The following is a 15,012-nucleotide window of genomic DNA, read 5'->3' on the forward strand; positions in this document are numbered from 1 at the left end:
GTTGGGAGTTTTCAACGACTTGGTTTTCTGTCGCAGAGGTCATATATGTAAATATTTTTACCAGATATGTAATCTGTACACTGCAGAAAAGGTTAATCTTCCTAGAACCCGCAGAACCATATGGGGATGTGTAGTTGGATTCATATGTGATCCTATCTATAAGAAAGCTAGAGAAGATGTGCGTGGGGAGGAAATTAGTATTGATTTCAACTATAGGTGGAAGGTTGTGATACTTAGTCCTTGTTCGGGGTTCAGTCAACATCCTCTGGTGAATGGAGCACGTCAATTGTATCGTTCCCACGACATTTTAGCTATTAAAGAATCTACAAAGGCTCTTTTCTTACTTTGTTCACAATGGAATGCTGTGTTGGTCGAGTACCTGGGAAAGTAGTGGTAACTTTATTATTGGGTTGGACCCCTTCATTATTGATAGCTCTAGTAACTCCAAATTTTTTTTTTTTTTGATACATAGTAACTCCAAATGTTGTTTCATTGAATTAGTAGTTAAAGATCACCATGCTGGCAACCCATTTCCGTTATAGAGTGCTGATCATGAGTATACCATACGGTGCCTAGGTGTGGCTGAAGGCATTGATTGTTTGCAAATTTGTGTTTTAGACTCCGCTAGAAATACACTACGTATTAGTTTGGGATTTGAGACAACAGCTGATCACTGAGGCTGATGGACTTGGAAAACTGTGTTTGAAGAAGTATATTTCGCTGGACATTGCTAACAAAGATCAACTCTTAAGTTTTGACCCGAGTGATGAGGGTGTCTTGTACGCAAGACTAGAACATGGAGACGACGGAGTAGTCAGTTTTACCCAAATCAATTTTGACGGTAGAAGCTTAGAAATCGAGGTGCACATGGGTGTGAAGTGTGCGAAGATGGCACAATGCTCTGGCCAAATACCCAAGATAAGTAGTGCAACATTTAAATGGTGTCCATCCTATTAGTTTCAGCAATGACAACTTTGATACCAGTAATGGGGCACTTTGGAATATTCATTTCAGCTGTGACTTGTGAACCTCAATAACAGAAAACGAGGTCCTCCAATCTGCAGTATATACAATTACCAACAGGAGTACTTATGCATTAAACCTCTTTACCAACAAGTGCATGCAATTACCAAAACATAAGGTTTGAATTGAATTCAAAATTCAACAATACTAACTGGTCTGAAAGACATAGCAGCCTAGAAGTATATTAGATCAGCTGCACTCGTAGCATCCTAGAGAATATTAACAAAGATTACAATGTTTCAATTGGAATTTGCCAAAACCCCACTTGGGCTGCAGACAATATATGAACACCATACAGTAAATCAAGTAGCTCAATCCCTCCTTTTGTTCTTCTTCTCATTCTTGTCAGCATTCTTCAACTGCACAGGAAACAAAGGAGTCATATAAGGTCTCAATCCACACGTTACACATTCTCAATCTTACTTACACCACAGTTAGGTAACCTACCTCTTTCCTGGTGAATCAAGTGATTGACCTCTCTTCTTGTTCTTCTTAGAGGAACCAAATTCAGTCGGCAGGTCCAAGGCTTGCAGTACTCGTTTACTAGGGGTGAGCTGTCCCTCACTCGGTGTGGCACTAGATGTAGATGTTGCTAACATATAGGCCCTCTCATAATTCCTGCAATTGAAAAACAAATCACAACTAATCCTCAAAAAATAAAGTTAAACCCCCGATTAGAGAAAATAAACATCTCGAGAGCAAAGCAATTACCTGACTAGAATGCCTTCAAATGGTAGAGACGGTATCTCATGGAGACCCGAGTACTTTTGCTTGTGCATTCTAATGTCATCCTTGATCATCATGGACCGCAGTTGGGAGTGACATTGCTGAAGCTGCAAAACACATTTTTTTAGGGGTTCATGATCCACTGCAACAGTTTATCATCCTAACTCACACATCACAATGGTGACAGAATAACACAGTACCTGACACGTTCATCATCTTGGGCGTGTGTGGCAGGAAGAGGACCAATGAACCCTTCTTCTCCATCATCTCCATCAACTTCCTTGAAGAAACTGCCGTCAGCAAGCAAAGGACCGCACAGATCCTCTTGCTTTTGCTTGGAAAAACTGCCGTCAGCAAGAAGAGGTCCAGAGGGGCTGCAACATTTGACAAATCCAAAACCCAATTCAAATTCAACTATTGAAACCCTAAGCCGAATTGAATTAAAGACAAAGACGAGGAGTTGAAGGCTTACCGTCGTGAATACGAAGGGCCAGTTGACGGAGCAGTCGACCGAGAACCGCTAGATGATGATGACGGAAAACCCTAATTCTACCCCCAAATCGAAACCTTACCTCAATCGATCGAAACCCCAAATAGAACCTTTTCTTTTAAAGACTAAAAGAATCGAAACCTCCTTTTATTTTGATGAAAAATCGATCAAAACCCCTAGTTTTACCCCCCAAATCAAAACCTTACCCCAACGAAACCCTAATTCTACCCCCTAAAAATGAAGACGAAAAATTCGGGTGAAAATAATTCAAAATTCGTTTTCCCAAACCCAAACCCAAACCCTTACCCGAATACCCACCCATTGCTAATGCTGACGTCATCGTCGTCTTGGTGGAGACCGATTAGGAAAGAGACGAAATGAAAAATAGAAACTTTTTGGACTCAAAGATCTAAAAATGGCGGCGGCCCCACCACTAATCAAATCACAGTTTAATCAAACAGAGAGGATAGAGACGAAGATTTAATTACCCTAGTTTATATGTTTCATGTGGCCCACAAGATAAGTACGTGAGTCTCATGGATACGTGAGTCTCATGAGTACTCGTATTATAAATGTATTTCGGTAAACAGAGGAGTTGCACGAATTCTCATGAGCACGTATATTTTTATATATTATTAGACAAACAGATGGGCTGTCCAATGACTCATGAGTGCATTTATAATTAAATGTTTTCAGTATTTTCTTATATATTATATGCGAGTTAAATTATTATTTTACTCATACGAGCTGCAAAACTTACCAGATTTGTGTTTACAATCCCTGTGCACCTATTCGATGGTGTAGGGAATAGTTCTGCATGTGTGGATTAGCATAATTGACGGACTACTCAGAAGACTTCGAAGTTCTTTATCTATTTTGTGGTGAAGATTGTGAGGATTTTACATTTCAATTTGAAATAATGTTCGAATTTTAAATTGATTTTGTAATAATCCTTCTGACTGAGTTGTACTATGAACTCAGTAATGATACGCTGTGACGATGAGATTATTTCGATTTATTGAGATTGTTTTTGAATTTTCATAGCTTAGATTTTCGAGTTTCATACTTGAAATTTCGAGATCTGACGATATTAAAAAGAGTTGAAATAAATATAGTTATAGCTTAGAAATAAGCTTTTTTTTTTTTGTTTGAGAAGAAACGTAAACTTTTATTCAACCATAAAATCAGTTGCATTCTCTAGATACAACCCTATCCAAAATAGGAGCATAAGTTTAAAAGGATCACAAGCATCACAAGGATCCGAGCTATTCTGGCGAGTTCATACTTCATACCAAGTCGATGGCTGTGTATGCAACTTCATTTCTAAGGTACACCAAGAATATCGAACATATTATGTATCTTCAATGACACAATTATTTCGTCGAAACTACAAATCCTTTTTACAATATATAGCGAGCTATCTAAACTATTAACTTCAAAGGCATGGATGAGCCATTATAATAGGTGAAATGATCGATTGCATTATCACTAAATGAATAAAACTATAGTGATCAAACTCCTGTATACCTACCATGTTGACACCAACCAAAAGCTTGTGTGATCTCAATTACCCTATACATGGAGTGAACCAGAAAATATTGGGGGTCATTTTCTCAATTGTATTTTGGCCTCAAGCAACATATGGTGGGTCGATAAATGCCCATTCGAAGACCTGCTCATATTGAATTGCAGCACTCTCCCATGTGAAGTCCTTCTCCATGCCTCTTTTCACCAATCCATCCCAAGAAGGCTTGTACTCTTTGTAAGTTCGAACCGCAAGTCTTAGAGCCTGTGAAGCATCAGATGGTTGTCAAAACTTCAATGTTTTTTTTTCTCATACATGTAAGAGAACTTAAGCATAAAGAGTTTACTCACCGCCAACATGCTCTCTTTCGTTAGGGGAGAAAATGTCCACCTATATAAGCCAAATATAGACATAATAAGTAATGATTCTAACAGTTTAGAATGACAGGTTTACAAGACAAAGCACCACGCCATAGAGCTAAAGGATGAGTAAATACCCTGTTCCCTCACCGCCTCCTTCAGCATATGGATTGAAATTAACCACCGTATCCTTTAACAAAAGTAACACTAGGCATAAGAAAAAACTCCAAATGATGAGACAAGAACAATACAGATCAAATTTCACAAAGTAGAAACTCACTCTAAGTCCTCCTGTGCTATGAACTACAGGTATAGTTCCATATCTCATTGCATATAATTGATTTAGCCCGCAGGGCTCGAATCTTGAAGGCATCAACAATATGTCACAGCTACAAAACCCAGAAAAGCAATGAGCGTTATGGATATGTACCAAGGACCTCTAAGATATGTATTGTTAACCTCTAAAGGAAGCATAGATCTTAAAATTACCCTGCAGTTATTCTATGAGAGACTGGGACGTTAAACCCAACCCAACCACGAAATTTATCCTTATAGGTTGCTTCTGCTAATCTCATCCAATCTTGACATTGTACGTCCCCAGAACCTAACATAACCTATAAGAGATTTGATATGATCAGAGAGATGAAGAAGCGAAGAAATTACTGGAAAAGAGGAAACACTTACAAATTGCACGTCATCAGACATGAGCTCCGGTATTCCTGATTGAATTAGGTCAATACCTTTCTGGTAGTCCAGTCGGCCAATGAATCCAATCTATATATTTCAAAACTCAAAATCAATAATTTGGACCGATTCGTACTAAAGCCCCACATAAACAAAAATTACTCTCTTACCAATGGACAATCAGGTCTAATTGGAAGGCCTAATTCCTTCTGCAAAGCAATCTTGCATTCAACCTTCCCAGAAAGATCATTAGAAGAATAATGTGAAGCAATATGTTTGTCAGTAGATGGATCCCATTCATCAACATCAATGCCATTAGTGATCCCTGTTTACGGTAGAAAAATCTCAAAATAAAATATCATATGAAAACATGATGTTCTCAATCAAGCATGAAAATATGAACTTAACAATAATATCGTGGTTGTACCATTCAAAACGCTCTTTCTACTACTTAAGAGTCCATTCAGACCATATCCACCTTCAACCGTTGTTATTTCCCATGCATAACCCTATAAGCAAAATGTAAGATGAAAAGAGTAAGAGCATGTAAACTGTTGCTACTTATGTTGAAAGCACTGTGTAGACTTAAAGACTGGTTGACATATATCTCATCAAATGACACGAAACATGAAAATAGATATGCATACCTCACTCACTGTCAATATCCGATCACATGTCACAACGGCACCCTTTAGGATATTCACAGCCTCACCTTTATCAAGAGCATGAGCCCTGGCCCATTCCGGAAACACCCACTCCAATGCTCCATACCACTCGGCAGGCAGTCCCAAATTTTTATATGTTACTGCTGATTCCACTCCCTTGCATAAGTAAGACAACGATAATTTAAGTTCATGTACATATAAAGTTTGTAAGCTACTTCAAAAATAACTGATATTTTGACAGGAACATAGCTGAAGTTTAGTATCCAAATAAACATCAGACCTGATGTGCAAGGTTATGAATAACAAGAACACTTCGAGCATCAGTGTAAACTCCATGTGGACGATACTTTGCAGCCAAAAGCCTGAATTGCATGAGATAAGTAAATGTACATTGTCATCATCAACTCAAGACGCAAAGTATATGCAAGTCATGAAATTTTGGAAAAGCGTGGTTTAAAGTAATTACAATGGAACAAGACCGGCATGCCAATCATTCACCATGAATAAACAGTGTTGGCCATAGGTATATCCTCCCAATGGAAGCACCAAGGGTGCTTCACATGCTGCGTGGGAAAGTAAAGTGAACCGAAACTGTAAAACCAAATGAGAACAAAACTTAGCATTGTCCCTTAACAAAAAGGCAAATACTGGTTGAATGATACAATGAGTGATCAAGTGGGAGTATGTACTTGATTATCACCAAATGCACCAAAACTATCTCCATATGGATTTCCAGGCCTATGGAACGATGGGTGATCTACAAACACCTAGAGAGGAAAACATAAGAAGCCATCATTATCAATTTCATTTAACACTAACTGAGAAAACACAAATAAATTCTAAAATCTTACCCAATCAACACCTTCTCGATACTCATGGAAGAAAGCAACCTCTTGCTTTCCTCCAAAGCAAATGACATTAGTATGCCCTACATCAACGGCATCCGAAAAATTCTTGTCTGCAGGAGAGCCATTTAAATATCTCGGAGAAACAACCATGACACGATGCCCTCGTCGGGCTAGAACAACCGGCAATGAACCACAAACATCTCCCAACCCTCCAGTCTTTGAATAAGGTGCTGCTTCCGCAGTAACAAAAATCACATTCCTTGTCACTTTTGCCTTAGGCTTCTCTTTTCCTCCTACATCTCCCGCTCTTTCTATTCTATCAGAAGTCACATCTTCACTCTCAATCACAACATCACCTACAGTAAACAGATCACATCAGTCCACCAACAAGTCCTACACAAATTCCTTTTGTACAACATTGTTTTAACTTATAATAGAGACCAGCATATTTGGGACCTGAGTCGTCACTTGGACGTTGATGTGGACGACCAAAAATGAACGGCGCCCCATGAAAAATGATATATATTCCATAAAAGCTCAACCGCGAAAGATCAACGACCCTAATATATCAGAGGTTGAGCTCGATCGACAAATCACAGTACATCTCTCTCAAAGATCATGATATTCGTAACAAACTAGCTTATTTAGTGAAACAACAATTGAAATCTTAAAAGTACATTTGGTATTTCCTCTGTTTCTTAACTATTCATCACCCTCAATATTGTAAATTCTATAACGAAGATTCGAAACTGAAACATTAAAACTTACCATTGGGAGGAGAAAGATTAAACCCGATTACAGAGCCAGACGAATCTCTCTCGGCGCCAAATTTGACACCCTTTTCTTCCTCCTTCTGATCTTCAACGACAGAAGCGCCATCTTGGGAGCCAGCTTTAGTCGCCACGAGCCTCAACGCCTCTGTTTTGCTTCTCTTGTTCCACAAAGGATTAAACCCGACTTGTGCAGTCACCTCATGATGATGATTGGCCAATTTGGGTCGCGCTAAATTCCCGGAATATGATTTGCATGGGATTAGGGTAGTGAATCTCAGAGACTCCATTATGAAAAAACGGCTGTGAGAAAAATGGTGGTAGAGAGAGAGAGAGAGAGAGAGAGAGAGGGGGGGGGGGTTTAGAGAGAGAAAGAGACTTGGAGAGTCATATAAGAAGAAGGGAAGGTATCTATGAATAACCTTTGAAGAAATTGAAAGTGGAAAGAAAACCAAACGAAATTTAGAAGTCAGTCACAAACTAAAGGCAACTACGTACACCTGTTAGGATGAGATATATGAGATCCAGAAAAAGCGCCAAACCTTGAGAAGCTGATACCCAGCGACGCATCACACAGTTATAGACCTACCTTAGCCAGTGGGATGCTCCCGCGTGTTGATGTGATTGACGTGGCGGAATGTTGACGGGGGTATTGGTCCTGTTACCGACATAAGGTGCACGGGATTATGGTCCACCAGCATAACGTGGCGCGTTGGTTGGGGAACACGTGGAATGGAAGCAAGTGACTGCAGCCTTTTTTCTGAAACCTCTTGAATACTCTAACGAGGGGTGGCGTGGAGTCACATGAAACTGTGACTTTCCACTAGTTTTATTTTATTTTTCGGCCAAAGCAACTCTATTTTTAGAAAAAAAATACTTGGTATTCATAAGGTTCGAGGAAGAAGAAAATGAGTGCTTGACGATTGATATCGCAAACGAGATTCTAGGCGTGTTTATGAGGAAACAGCTGAAGTCCCATCATTTAAAAAAGATGAAGAACCTCAAAAAATCTAATGTAAATTCCGAATTTCGTGATATCAGAATTCTGATGAGTAAATAATGGAGGTGGATGTCTACACACAACAACAAGGAATCACAGCAACATTTTCACTCTCTGAAACCGACACCGTCAAGACGCTCTTCTCGATTCTCAACCAGTCTTTTCCTCCAGCTGCCGACAACCAATCAGGGTTTCATCTCTTTTTTCAGGTAAGTACTATCTTCAAAAGTTCAAAGCTCTCATGTTTGTTGATGTTGGAACATATGCTTATCAGTGATATGGTCTTATTATGTTTCAGAATATACAACTGAAGCAGGGGGACAGCAATCGAGTTGGAGATGAGATTCGGAGAATAGTGGAGGAGCCAAGTCGAATATGTTTACTGTCTGTTCCCAATCCATGTTATGGCTGTGTGAGATGTGATAAGGTTGGTTGTCTTTCGGTGGATACTCGTTTTAAGTATTACCGTTATGGCAGGCTGTGGAAGTTGCGGTTCTTGTGTAGAACTTGCCGGAGGGAGTTTAATTTCGATCTGCCACCACCACCTAGGCCAACCATGCGGCAAACAATGCCGCCCGCCTAGCCTGTGTCTTCAAATAACCACCACTGTGAGTGTACTTACACTTGTTTTGTTCTTGTAGCGAGTATTGATAGATTTTGTTTTGATGTGTGTGTTGGTATTGTGTTAATGTAGTGAAACTGTGAGGGAGAGAAGTAGGGAATTTAGTTGTGCCGTGTTACCGTGTTGCCAACTTCATTTGTAAGGCTGTCGTTTTTGTGTTCTGAAGGAGGTGATGGGGTTTTATCAGCACAGACATTAAGAGCATGGTATTGTGATTAATTTGCGTCTGTTTACCACAGTAGCAGATGATGTTGATAGAATTTGTGCAAGAGCTTTGAGTTCCAAATTAGTGTCATCTGAAGTGAAGCCCATCAACTATCTCACAAAATTTACAATTTTTGCATATTGGACTATTGCTCATATGAGTATATAACTAATCACAGAATTAGCACACTAGTTAAATCTCAAGTCGAGAGGAGTCTCAATTTTTTCTTTTCTTGAAATCGGGAAGAGTCTCAATTGAACAAAGGGAGAGAAAAAAAAAACAGGTTTTTATTAGAATATCATAAGTGACTAAAAAGCTAATGCTCATAATATTATGTGATCATCTCACAAACTAGTTGTTATTCATTATTTGTTGTGATATTATCATCTGTTAAGTAAGTTTCTACTGAAAGCAAAAATGTAAGTTTAAAGAGTATTGGTATAGGACTTAATGGTGTTTGCTTCTCATGCTCTATTGTATATCACTATTGTAATGCATCAGCTCGGCTTCATCGTTGCTTCTTCTTCTTCAGTCTTGGATATGAGTGAGTACTGCAAGCTTCTACATCAGGACAATGTCCAGCTGCAGATGGAGAAATCAAGTTCTGAAAAGAAGATAGATAAGGATTTGGAACAAGCATTAGCATCACTTGAGGTAAATGTTCCTATGGCGATTTATACTGTGGCAATCACATTTAGATACATCAACTCTATTCATACTCTTATCTGCAGGTGTCTCATTGGTCTGAGTCTGAGATCAATGCATTGAGGACTGAGCGAGATGCGTTCGAGGAGGAGTGCGATGACACTTTTAGGAATTTTGAGGTGTTACAGATTACGTAGGTGAGGCCTCCAGTACTCTTTTTTTATTATTATTCATGGCAAGAAGACTCAGTTAATGTCCATTATTCTTTTGTGATAAGAGGAAATAGGGATTCAGTTAGGAGATGGGAAATCAGAGGGATGTGCTTCATGTTGTGCAAATGTCGAGAAGGGTTTATGTGCATAGATTCTATATGCAGTTCAAATTTTAGTGATTGGGGTGTCGAAATTGATTGCTGTGTCCGCACTTTGCTTCTTTCTAGCATAATGAAACTAAACTGAAGCTAATGTCCTCTTGATTTTCACTCTCATTCATTATGATACATAATGGCCTAGTACTGGCCACCATTATGTGTGATTTTTCACAGAAAGATACATAACTTATTGCAAACTTCAGTGCAGTCATTAACAAAGTTTGAATAAAACATATAAACAAACCTTTCGTTTTTCTTGTAGGAAAATTAATTTAGCCACACCATATGGATCAAGGAGCACTAACCGAAATCATGCCTCCAGCCATGAATGGCAATAGGCAGCGCCCAATCTTCGCCACGGGGAGAATCTGGGCTAAAGCCCACCGACTTTCTAGCCTGACCTTGTGTCCCGTTACTCTTTGGGCTTGGGCTCCTTGGCACTGAGTAGTTTGCGAGTCCTCCACCCGAACTTGACGAATCACAACCGGAACCTATAACCGAGCCTTTCTTGGTTGAAGGGTTCCATTGTGGAGGGGGAGGGCTTCGCTGCTTGACCAAGCCCTGCCCTCGTACCTTGGCCTTGGCAGACTTGGTTGGTGCCATGTAGCTAGGTACATTGTCCGGGCTTGGATGGCTTTGTCGAGTTGAGTACGGGTTAGAGTTACTCACGTCTTGTTTGAACCGACTCCGCAAGGTTGGAAACGCAATGGGGTCCATTTCTACCGTCTTCTCGGAAATGTTATCTCCGGTTGTGGTAGTTCCTGGTGTCATATAAGTGGTGTCTCGTGGGGCTGAGTGGCGGGCATTGTAGGGTTTTGATGACATCCAACCCTCAAGCCAATTCCATCCCCACTGGCCCTTTTCACTCTGGTTGGCTTGGATCCCAAACTCACTACCATGGGGAACAGATTGTAGAAGCTGTTGTTGCTGCTGTAATCGACAAGTGAATAGAGTATTAAAATTAACTAGCTAGTCATAACTCTTAACAGCAGTAATCTTTGTTCACCCAAAATGGTGCAGTATTAACACATCAACGATCTGAAATAATGCATGGTAAATAATCCGGTCAACTATGTGTGTGCAAATAGCCCTGTACTACCTAGAAATGAGAAAGGGATGGAGACTGACCTGGTAGCTATAAGCATAAGCGAGAGCTCTCTCCCTTTTAACCACAGCATCATGTTTCCTCGAGGCATTTTCCTTGGAATAGCTTTCACTTCTCTGATGCCCAGTTTGCATTTCATGTTTCTTCACTGGACTTCTCAGATTGTGCTCTTCTTCCAACTCTATCAATGCTCTTAGTCTTTCTTCTTCATCCTCAATATCACTGTCTGTATGTTTATGACTCTGGTGCTTGTCATGGCTCAGTTTAAGACGTCGAGCTTGAACTCTTGCTTGAACACGAACTAATGCCTGCATGCATCGCATTGTCATCTGTGCTTGCTTCCGCACGTTATGGCCTCTCACCAATGCTTGGAGCCTCACCAATCCCTTCAACGCTCGTAGAGCTCGTCGAGCCTACAACAATACAGATCACACTTGGGTCATACTTGCAATGTCTGAACCTATAAATTAAGGTTCAAGTCTTCAAGTCAAGCAAGACCTTGGCCAACAGGAGTGTCACCTTTAGACATGATAAGATTCGAACATGGCACGTACTAATGTACTATGAACACTTCACTAATAACATTACATGAATAAGATGTAATTGTCCCTCCTAACGTTTTTCGAAATTGAAGTTGAAGAATAAGAAGACAGAAGCATAAACACCTCTCCTAGAAGACCTTATTTATTTCATGTCATAGATGTTTGCAGACTATGTGAAGCTGGCTATGTCACGTACCTCACACCTTAACTAAACGTTGTGTGTGCATAAATCAGATATAAGGGGTACTTTTATCTTACCAGGTAGCCTCTATAGAATGATTGTATGAGGGTTGCAGCCCTTTCCTCCACGGAGTAGTATTGACGTCCATAACCGGCCAATCTTACAACTTTAGCAGCCGCTTGGGCTGCCGCTACTGCTGCGTCTGCGGCAGCAGCAGTTGCCATTGCCACGGCAATGACATGGTCCCTATCTTCATTGTTTGCAGGAGTCGATGCAGTGCTCTCGTCGTTGGTTCTGTCTGGAGAACTTTCTGCCGGGAAATGCTCAAATGACACCACCTCCGGAGCATCCTGTTGCTGCCACTTCTCTGCTATTTCCTTCTTAACAGAAACAAGTGAAATTGATAATCAATTGACAACATTTATCAGAAAAGTTAGCAATAATAGGATGATAACGGCTTTGGTAAGATGTGACATCGTAGTTGGCATGACAGTTATAAATCATGACCCATGGGGACTAGGTGTTCTTGCCACATCGATCATGAATAGATGTGTATGGTTGCATACTCACATATATGCATGTCGACAGGGGACCATGGATGGTACCTTTTTTAGGTCAAGGACCATAACAAAGGCAGTGGCCCTGTACTAATTGGTAGTGCTGGCTCAGCTTTAATGTGGTTCCACTTGCTTAGGTAAAAATCATATCTCCTCCCAGCAAGGCAACAATAGAGAATCACTCTTTGATTGATTATCTATCCAAAGCTAAATGTTTAAGCATATACTAACTAGTCCATTAGGTGCTATCTTAGTAATCAGAAGGAATAATTAATGATCATATAAACACAAGAAGTTAGCTAGATCAAGTGGTGAATGATCAGAGTTCGATCGACCTCATCTAATATACAGAACAATGATCGTACGAGTTCTCATATAAGAGGACAAACAATTCACCACGCACAAGCAAACATGAATCACAGTAATCCTCGAAGATCAGTCTTTTTGAGCTAGAACTCAGTTAAGAGCCTAAACGGATTGAAAAACTAGAAGAGTAATCAGAGGCCACCTTTCCGTTATGGTCATGAAAATTAGCAAAGAATGTAACTGAAAATTAATTAGTTTTATAATAATTTGGATATTAACCTTTTTGTCCGGCGAGTCCTTTGAAGAATGTTTAAAAACCTTCTTAACGGTCGAGAACCAGCTGCTTCCTTTCTTCCCCATCGATCAAATTAATCTCCGGCTTCACTCTATTCCCCTCAGCACAGCCATTCCACAACGTGAGAATTACTCATCCTGCCACCAGAATACACGACGGAATGCAGAACTTCAGATTAGGAAAGAGATATATATATATATATATATATATAATTATATTGGATCATAATCATAACAGAGAGAGATCAAGAGAGAGTGATCAGTGTACACCTTCGAGCACATCGTCGACGATCACTGATCAATTTACGGATACGAAGATCTGAGATAGAGTGAAAGAGAAAGTAGATATGTGTCTAGAGGGAGCTAGATAGGCATTGCCAGAGAGAGAGAGAAGGAGAGTTCCTGAAGAATGCGAAGGGTGTAGTAATAGGATAAATAGAGAGATGATAGCGAGAGACCAGAGAGGAAGAGAGATCGATAGAGTAGTATGGTGAGGGTAATAATAACTGCAAGTCCGCGCAAATCGCCGTTGCTATTTAACCATTTCACGTGTGAATCGATCTAGCTACAACCTTCTTGTAAGTACTGATTCTTGCAGCTGGGGCTACCCTATTGGACAGCTTCTCTGCCATGTCATGAATGTCATATCCTTAAATCTACGAGAAGTTATTAGAAATATTAGAAGTGAAGAGTAGATTAACCAAACGATCTTTCTAATTAATTTGTACATTATCAAATATTTAAACGTTCATTTGTCTGTGGATCATAAGATGCCCGTGGTTTTGTGGCTGTTGATGATGATTGATCATATGCTTTTGTTTTGGTGCATTTAGTTTATTATACATATTAGTCGATTTTTTGGTCGGAGAAAAAACCGTGACTTTGCTATAGATGTATTGGATGAGGAAGAACCTCGCATGTTTCGTATCGCTTTTCTTGCCTAGCTAGTCGATTGTTGTCTTTGTCTTGGTTCTTCGTAGGCAATTCATTGTCTTTTTTGTTGTTATAAAAGTTTTTCGTAATGGTTCTTATTATAAAATACAAATTTCCCTACGAATTTCTTGGCTTTCTTACACGAATGCAAAGAAAACAATAGTGCTTGTTTGTAGACTAATAAGCTCGCGCATAAGTGATTATGAACAAATACTACTGTTTGAAGCAGGAATTCAATATTGTCTCACGCACACGACTTATTAATTAAGGTCACATCCAATGCGATCCAAGTTCCATATCATAATGCATCTTGTGTTAGCCTGTCCCTTCTGGTATCTTACTATCTTCCCGCTGCGGTCCACTTGAAATCATCAGTCCTCACCAAAGTCCCCATCATTGATTACTCAGTTTCACCCAATTCTTGACCTTCCCAATCAAGTATAGCACATTAGCTTATACACATTTGCCTCGTATTTCTTTAAGCGTCCAATGATGTTAGTTCTAACTTGTTACTCTTTATATATAGTACCATCATTGTGTAATATATAGAATGTTTCCGTGAATTGATGTTTTACAATATCGATCGATATAAGTTATCGTTTTATCAGTACAGCGTACTCGAAGAGTGTCTAACAACTAACAATGACTATACGAAGGAATGCGCGAGGTACATGTGGTATCATGCATGGGCATGTGAAACCTAGAGCTTTGACAAGTGCTAGCTTAACCTCACATTATAATGTTCAGACAAGTCCATCCCATTTGTCTTGTTTGCTGAAAGAAACCTGTGGTGGGGGCAGTATGGTTTCCACCACAAAACACAAACCCTTCAATTGAACTTCTTCGATCAATTAATTCATTGCTGAGCTGGGAAGTTATATATACTAGACACTTACTATTGGGTATGGTTGAGACTTAAAATGAACACATAAAAATGTTTAACTACGGTAGATGATATATTGCTTGCATTTTAAGGGAACTTCAAGTAAAGATTCAAGATTGAAGCTGGCTTCATTAGGAAGGTTGAGATCGATCGATATCTCTCAGACTCTCATCACTTTCTGTTGTGGACTTGTGGCCTGCTGGCTTTCCCAGGAGGGAGATTAAATTTGGGTTGGTGACAAGAACCTTTCATCCTATTGATGTTTATTTATGTTACGGC

At 39.7% G+C, this 15,012-nt stretch overlaps 3 protein-coding genes and 1 long non-coding RNA gene across 7 annotated transcripts; 2 read left to right on the forward strand and 2 right to left on the reverse strand.

The window, feature by feature from the left end:
* Nucleotides 1-3,522: 3,522 nt before the first annotated feature.
* On the reverse strand, nucleotides 3,523-7,428 carry LOC126804058 (soluble starch synthase 1, chloroplastic/amyloplastic). Its single transcript, XM_050531821.1, has 14 exons — nucleotides 7,089-7,428; nucleotides 6,324-6,676; nucleotides 6,162-6,239; nucleotides 5,939-6,063; nucleotides 5,753-5,834; nucleotides 5,455-5,628; nucleotides 5,235-5,316; nucleotides 4,978-5,132; nucleotides 4,808-4,897; nucleotides 4,613-4,737; nucleotides 4,404-4,512; nucleotides 4,261-4,313; nucleotides 4,115-4,154; nucleotides 3,523-4,028 (listed from the first exon to the last, which is right to left on the reverse strand). The coding sequence occupies exons 1-14, from the start codon at nucleotides 7,378-7,380 to the stop codon at nucleotides 3,870-3,872; spliced, it is 1,917 nt and encodes a 638-aa protein (XP_050387778.1). The 5' UTR covers nucleotides 7,381-7,428; the 3' UTR covers nucleotides 3,523-3,869.
* A 686-nt stretch (nucleotides 7,429-8,114) lies between these two features.
* On the forward strand, nucleotides 8,115-8,677 carry LOC126804074 (uncharacterized). Its single transcript, XM_050531841.1, has 2 exons — nucleotides 8,115-8,299; nucleotides 8,389-8,677. Exons 1-2 carry the CDS (start codon nucleotides 8,150-8,152, stop codon nucleotides 8,671-8,673), a joined length of 435 nt encoding a protein of 144 aa, XP_050387798.1. The 5' UTR covers nucleotides 8,115-8,149; the 3' UTR covers nucleotides 8,674-8,677.
* A 759-nt stretch (nucleotides 8,678-9,436) lies between these two features.
* LOC126804078 (uncharacterized) lies at nucleotides 9,437-10,318 on the forward strand. The gene is made up of 3 exons (XR_007673130.1): nucleotides 9,437-9,571; nucleotides 9,649-9,759; nucleotides 10,195-10,318. It is a non-coding gene; the product is annotated as an uncharacterized LOC126804078 (long non-coding RNA).
* LOC126804063 (protein IQ-DOMAIN 21) lies at nucleotides 10,029-13,316 on the reverse strand. 4 transcript variants are annotated; one of them, XM_050531828.1, is made up of 5 exons: nucleotides 13,186-13,316; nucleotides 12,903-13,055; nucleotides 11,838-12,116; nucleotides 11,061-11,450; nucleotides 10,029-10,862 (listed from the first exon to the last, which is right to left on the reverse strand). In XM_050531828.1, the coding sequence occupies exons 2-5, from the start codon at nucleotides 12,981-12,983 to the stop codon at nucleotides 10,233-10,235; spliced, it is 1,380 nt and encodes a 459-aa protein (XP_050387785.1). In that variant the 5' UTR covers nucleotides 12,984-13,055; nucleotides 13,186-13,316; the 3' UTR covers nucleotides 10,029-10,232. The 4 variants fall into 4 exon arrangements, with proteins under 4 accessions (XP_050387785.1, XP_050387783.1, XP_050387784.1 ...); XM_050531826.1 differs by having other exon boundaries at nucleotides 11,838-12,137; XM_050531827.1 differs by having other exon boundaries at nucleotides 10,029-10,859; nucleotides 11,838-12,140.
* Nucleotides 13,317-15,012: the final 1,696 nt, after the last annotated feature.

This window comes from Argentina anserina, chromosome 7 (genome assembly GCF_933775445.1).
Source record: "Argentina anserina chromosome 7, drPotAnse1.1, whole genome shotgun sequence".
Lineage (NCBI taxonomy): Eukaryota > Viridiplantae > Streptophyta > Magnoliopsida > Rosales > Rosaceae > Argentina > Argentina anserina.

Coding starts and splice junctions, on each gene's coding strand:
- LOC126804058 (XM_050531821.1), bottom strand. CDS start 7,380: ATGGAGTCTCTGAGATTCACTACCCTAATCCCATGCAAATCATATTCC. Junction 5,133..5,234: donor TAGAAAGAGCGTTTTGAATG/GTACAACCACGA, acceptor TACCGTAAACAG/GGATCACTAATGGCATTGAT. Junction 4,155..4,260: donor GGAGGCGGTGAGGGAACAGG/GTATTTACTCAT, acceptor TGGCTTATATAG/GTGGACATTTTCTCCCCTAA.
- LOC126804074 (XM_050531841.1), top strand. CDS start 8,150: ATGGAGGTGGATGTCTACACACAACAACAAGGAATCACAGCAACATTT. Junction 8,300..8,388: donor GGTTTCATCTCTTTTTTCAG/GTAAGTACTATC, acceptor ATTATGTTTCAG/AATATACAACTGAAGCAGGG.
- LOC126804063 (XM_050531825.1), bottom strand. CDS start 12,983: ATGGGGAAGAAAGGAAGCAGCTGGTTCTCGACCGTTAAGAAGGTTTTT. Junction 12,141..12,902: donor AGGACTCGCCGGACAAAAAG/GTTAATATCCAA, acceptor GTTTCTGTTAAG/AAGGAAATAGCAGAGAAGTG. Junction 10,863..11,060: donor CTTATGCTTATAGCTACCAG/GTCAGTCTCCAT, acceptor TGTCGATTACAG/CAGCAACAACAGCTTCTACA.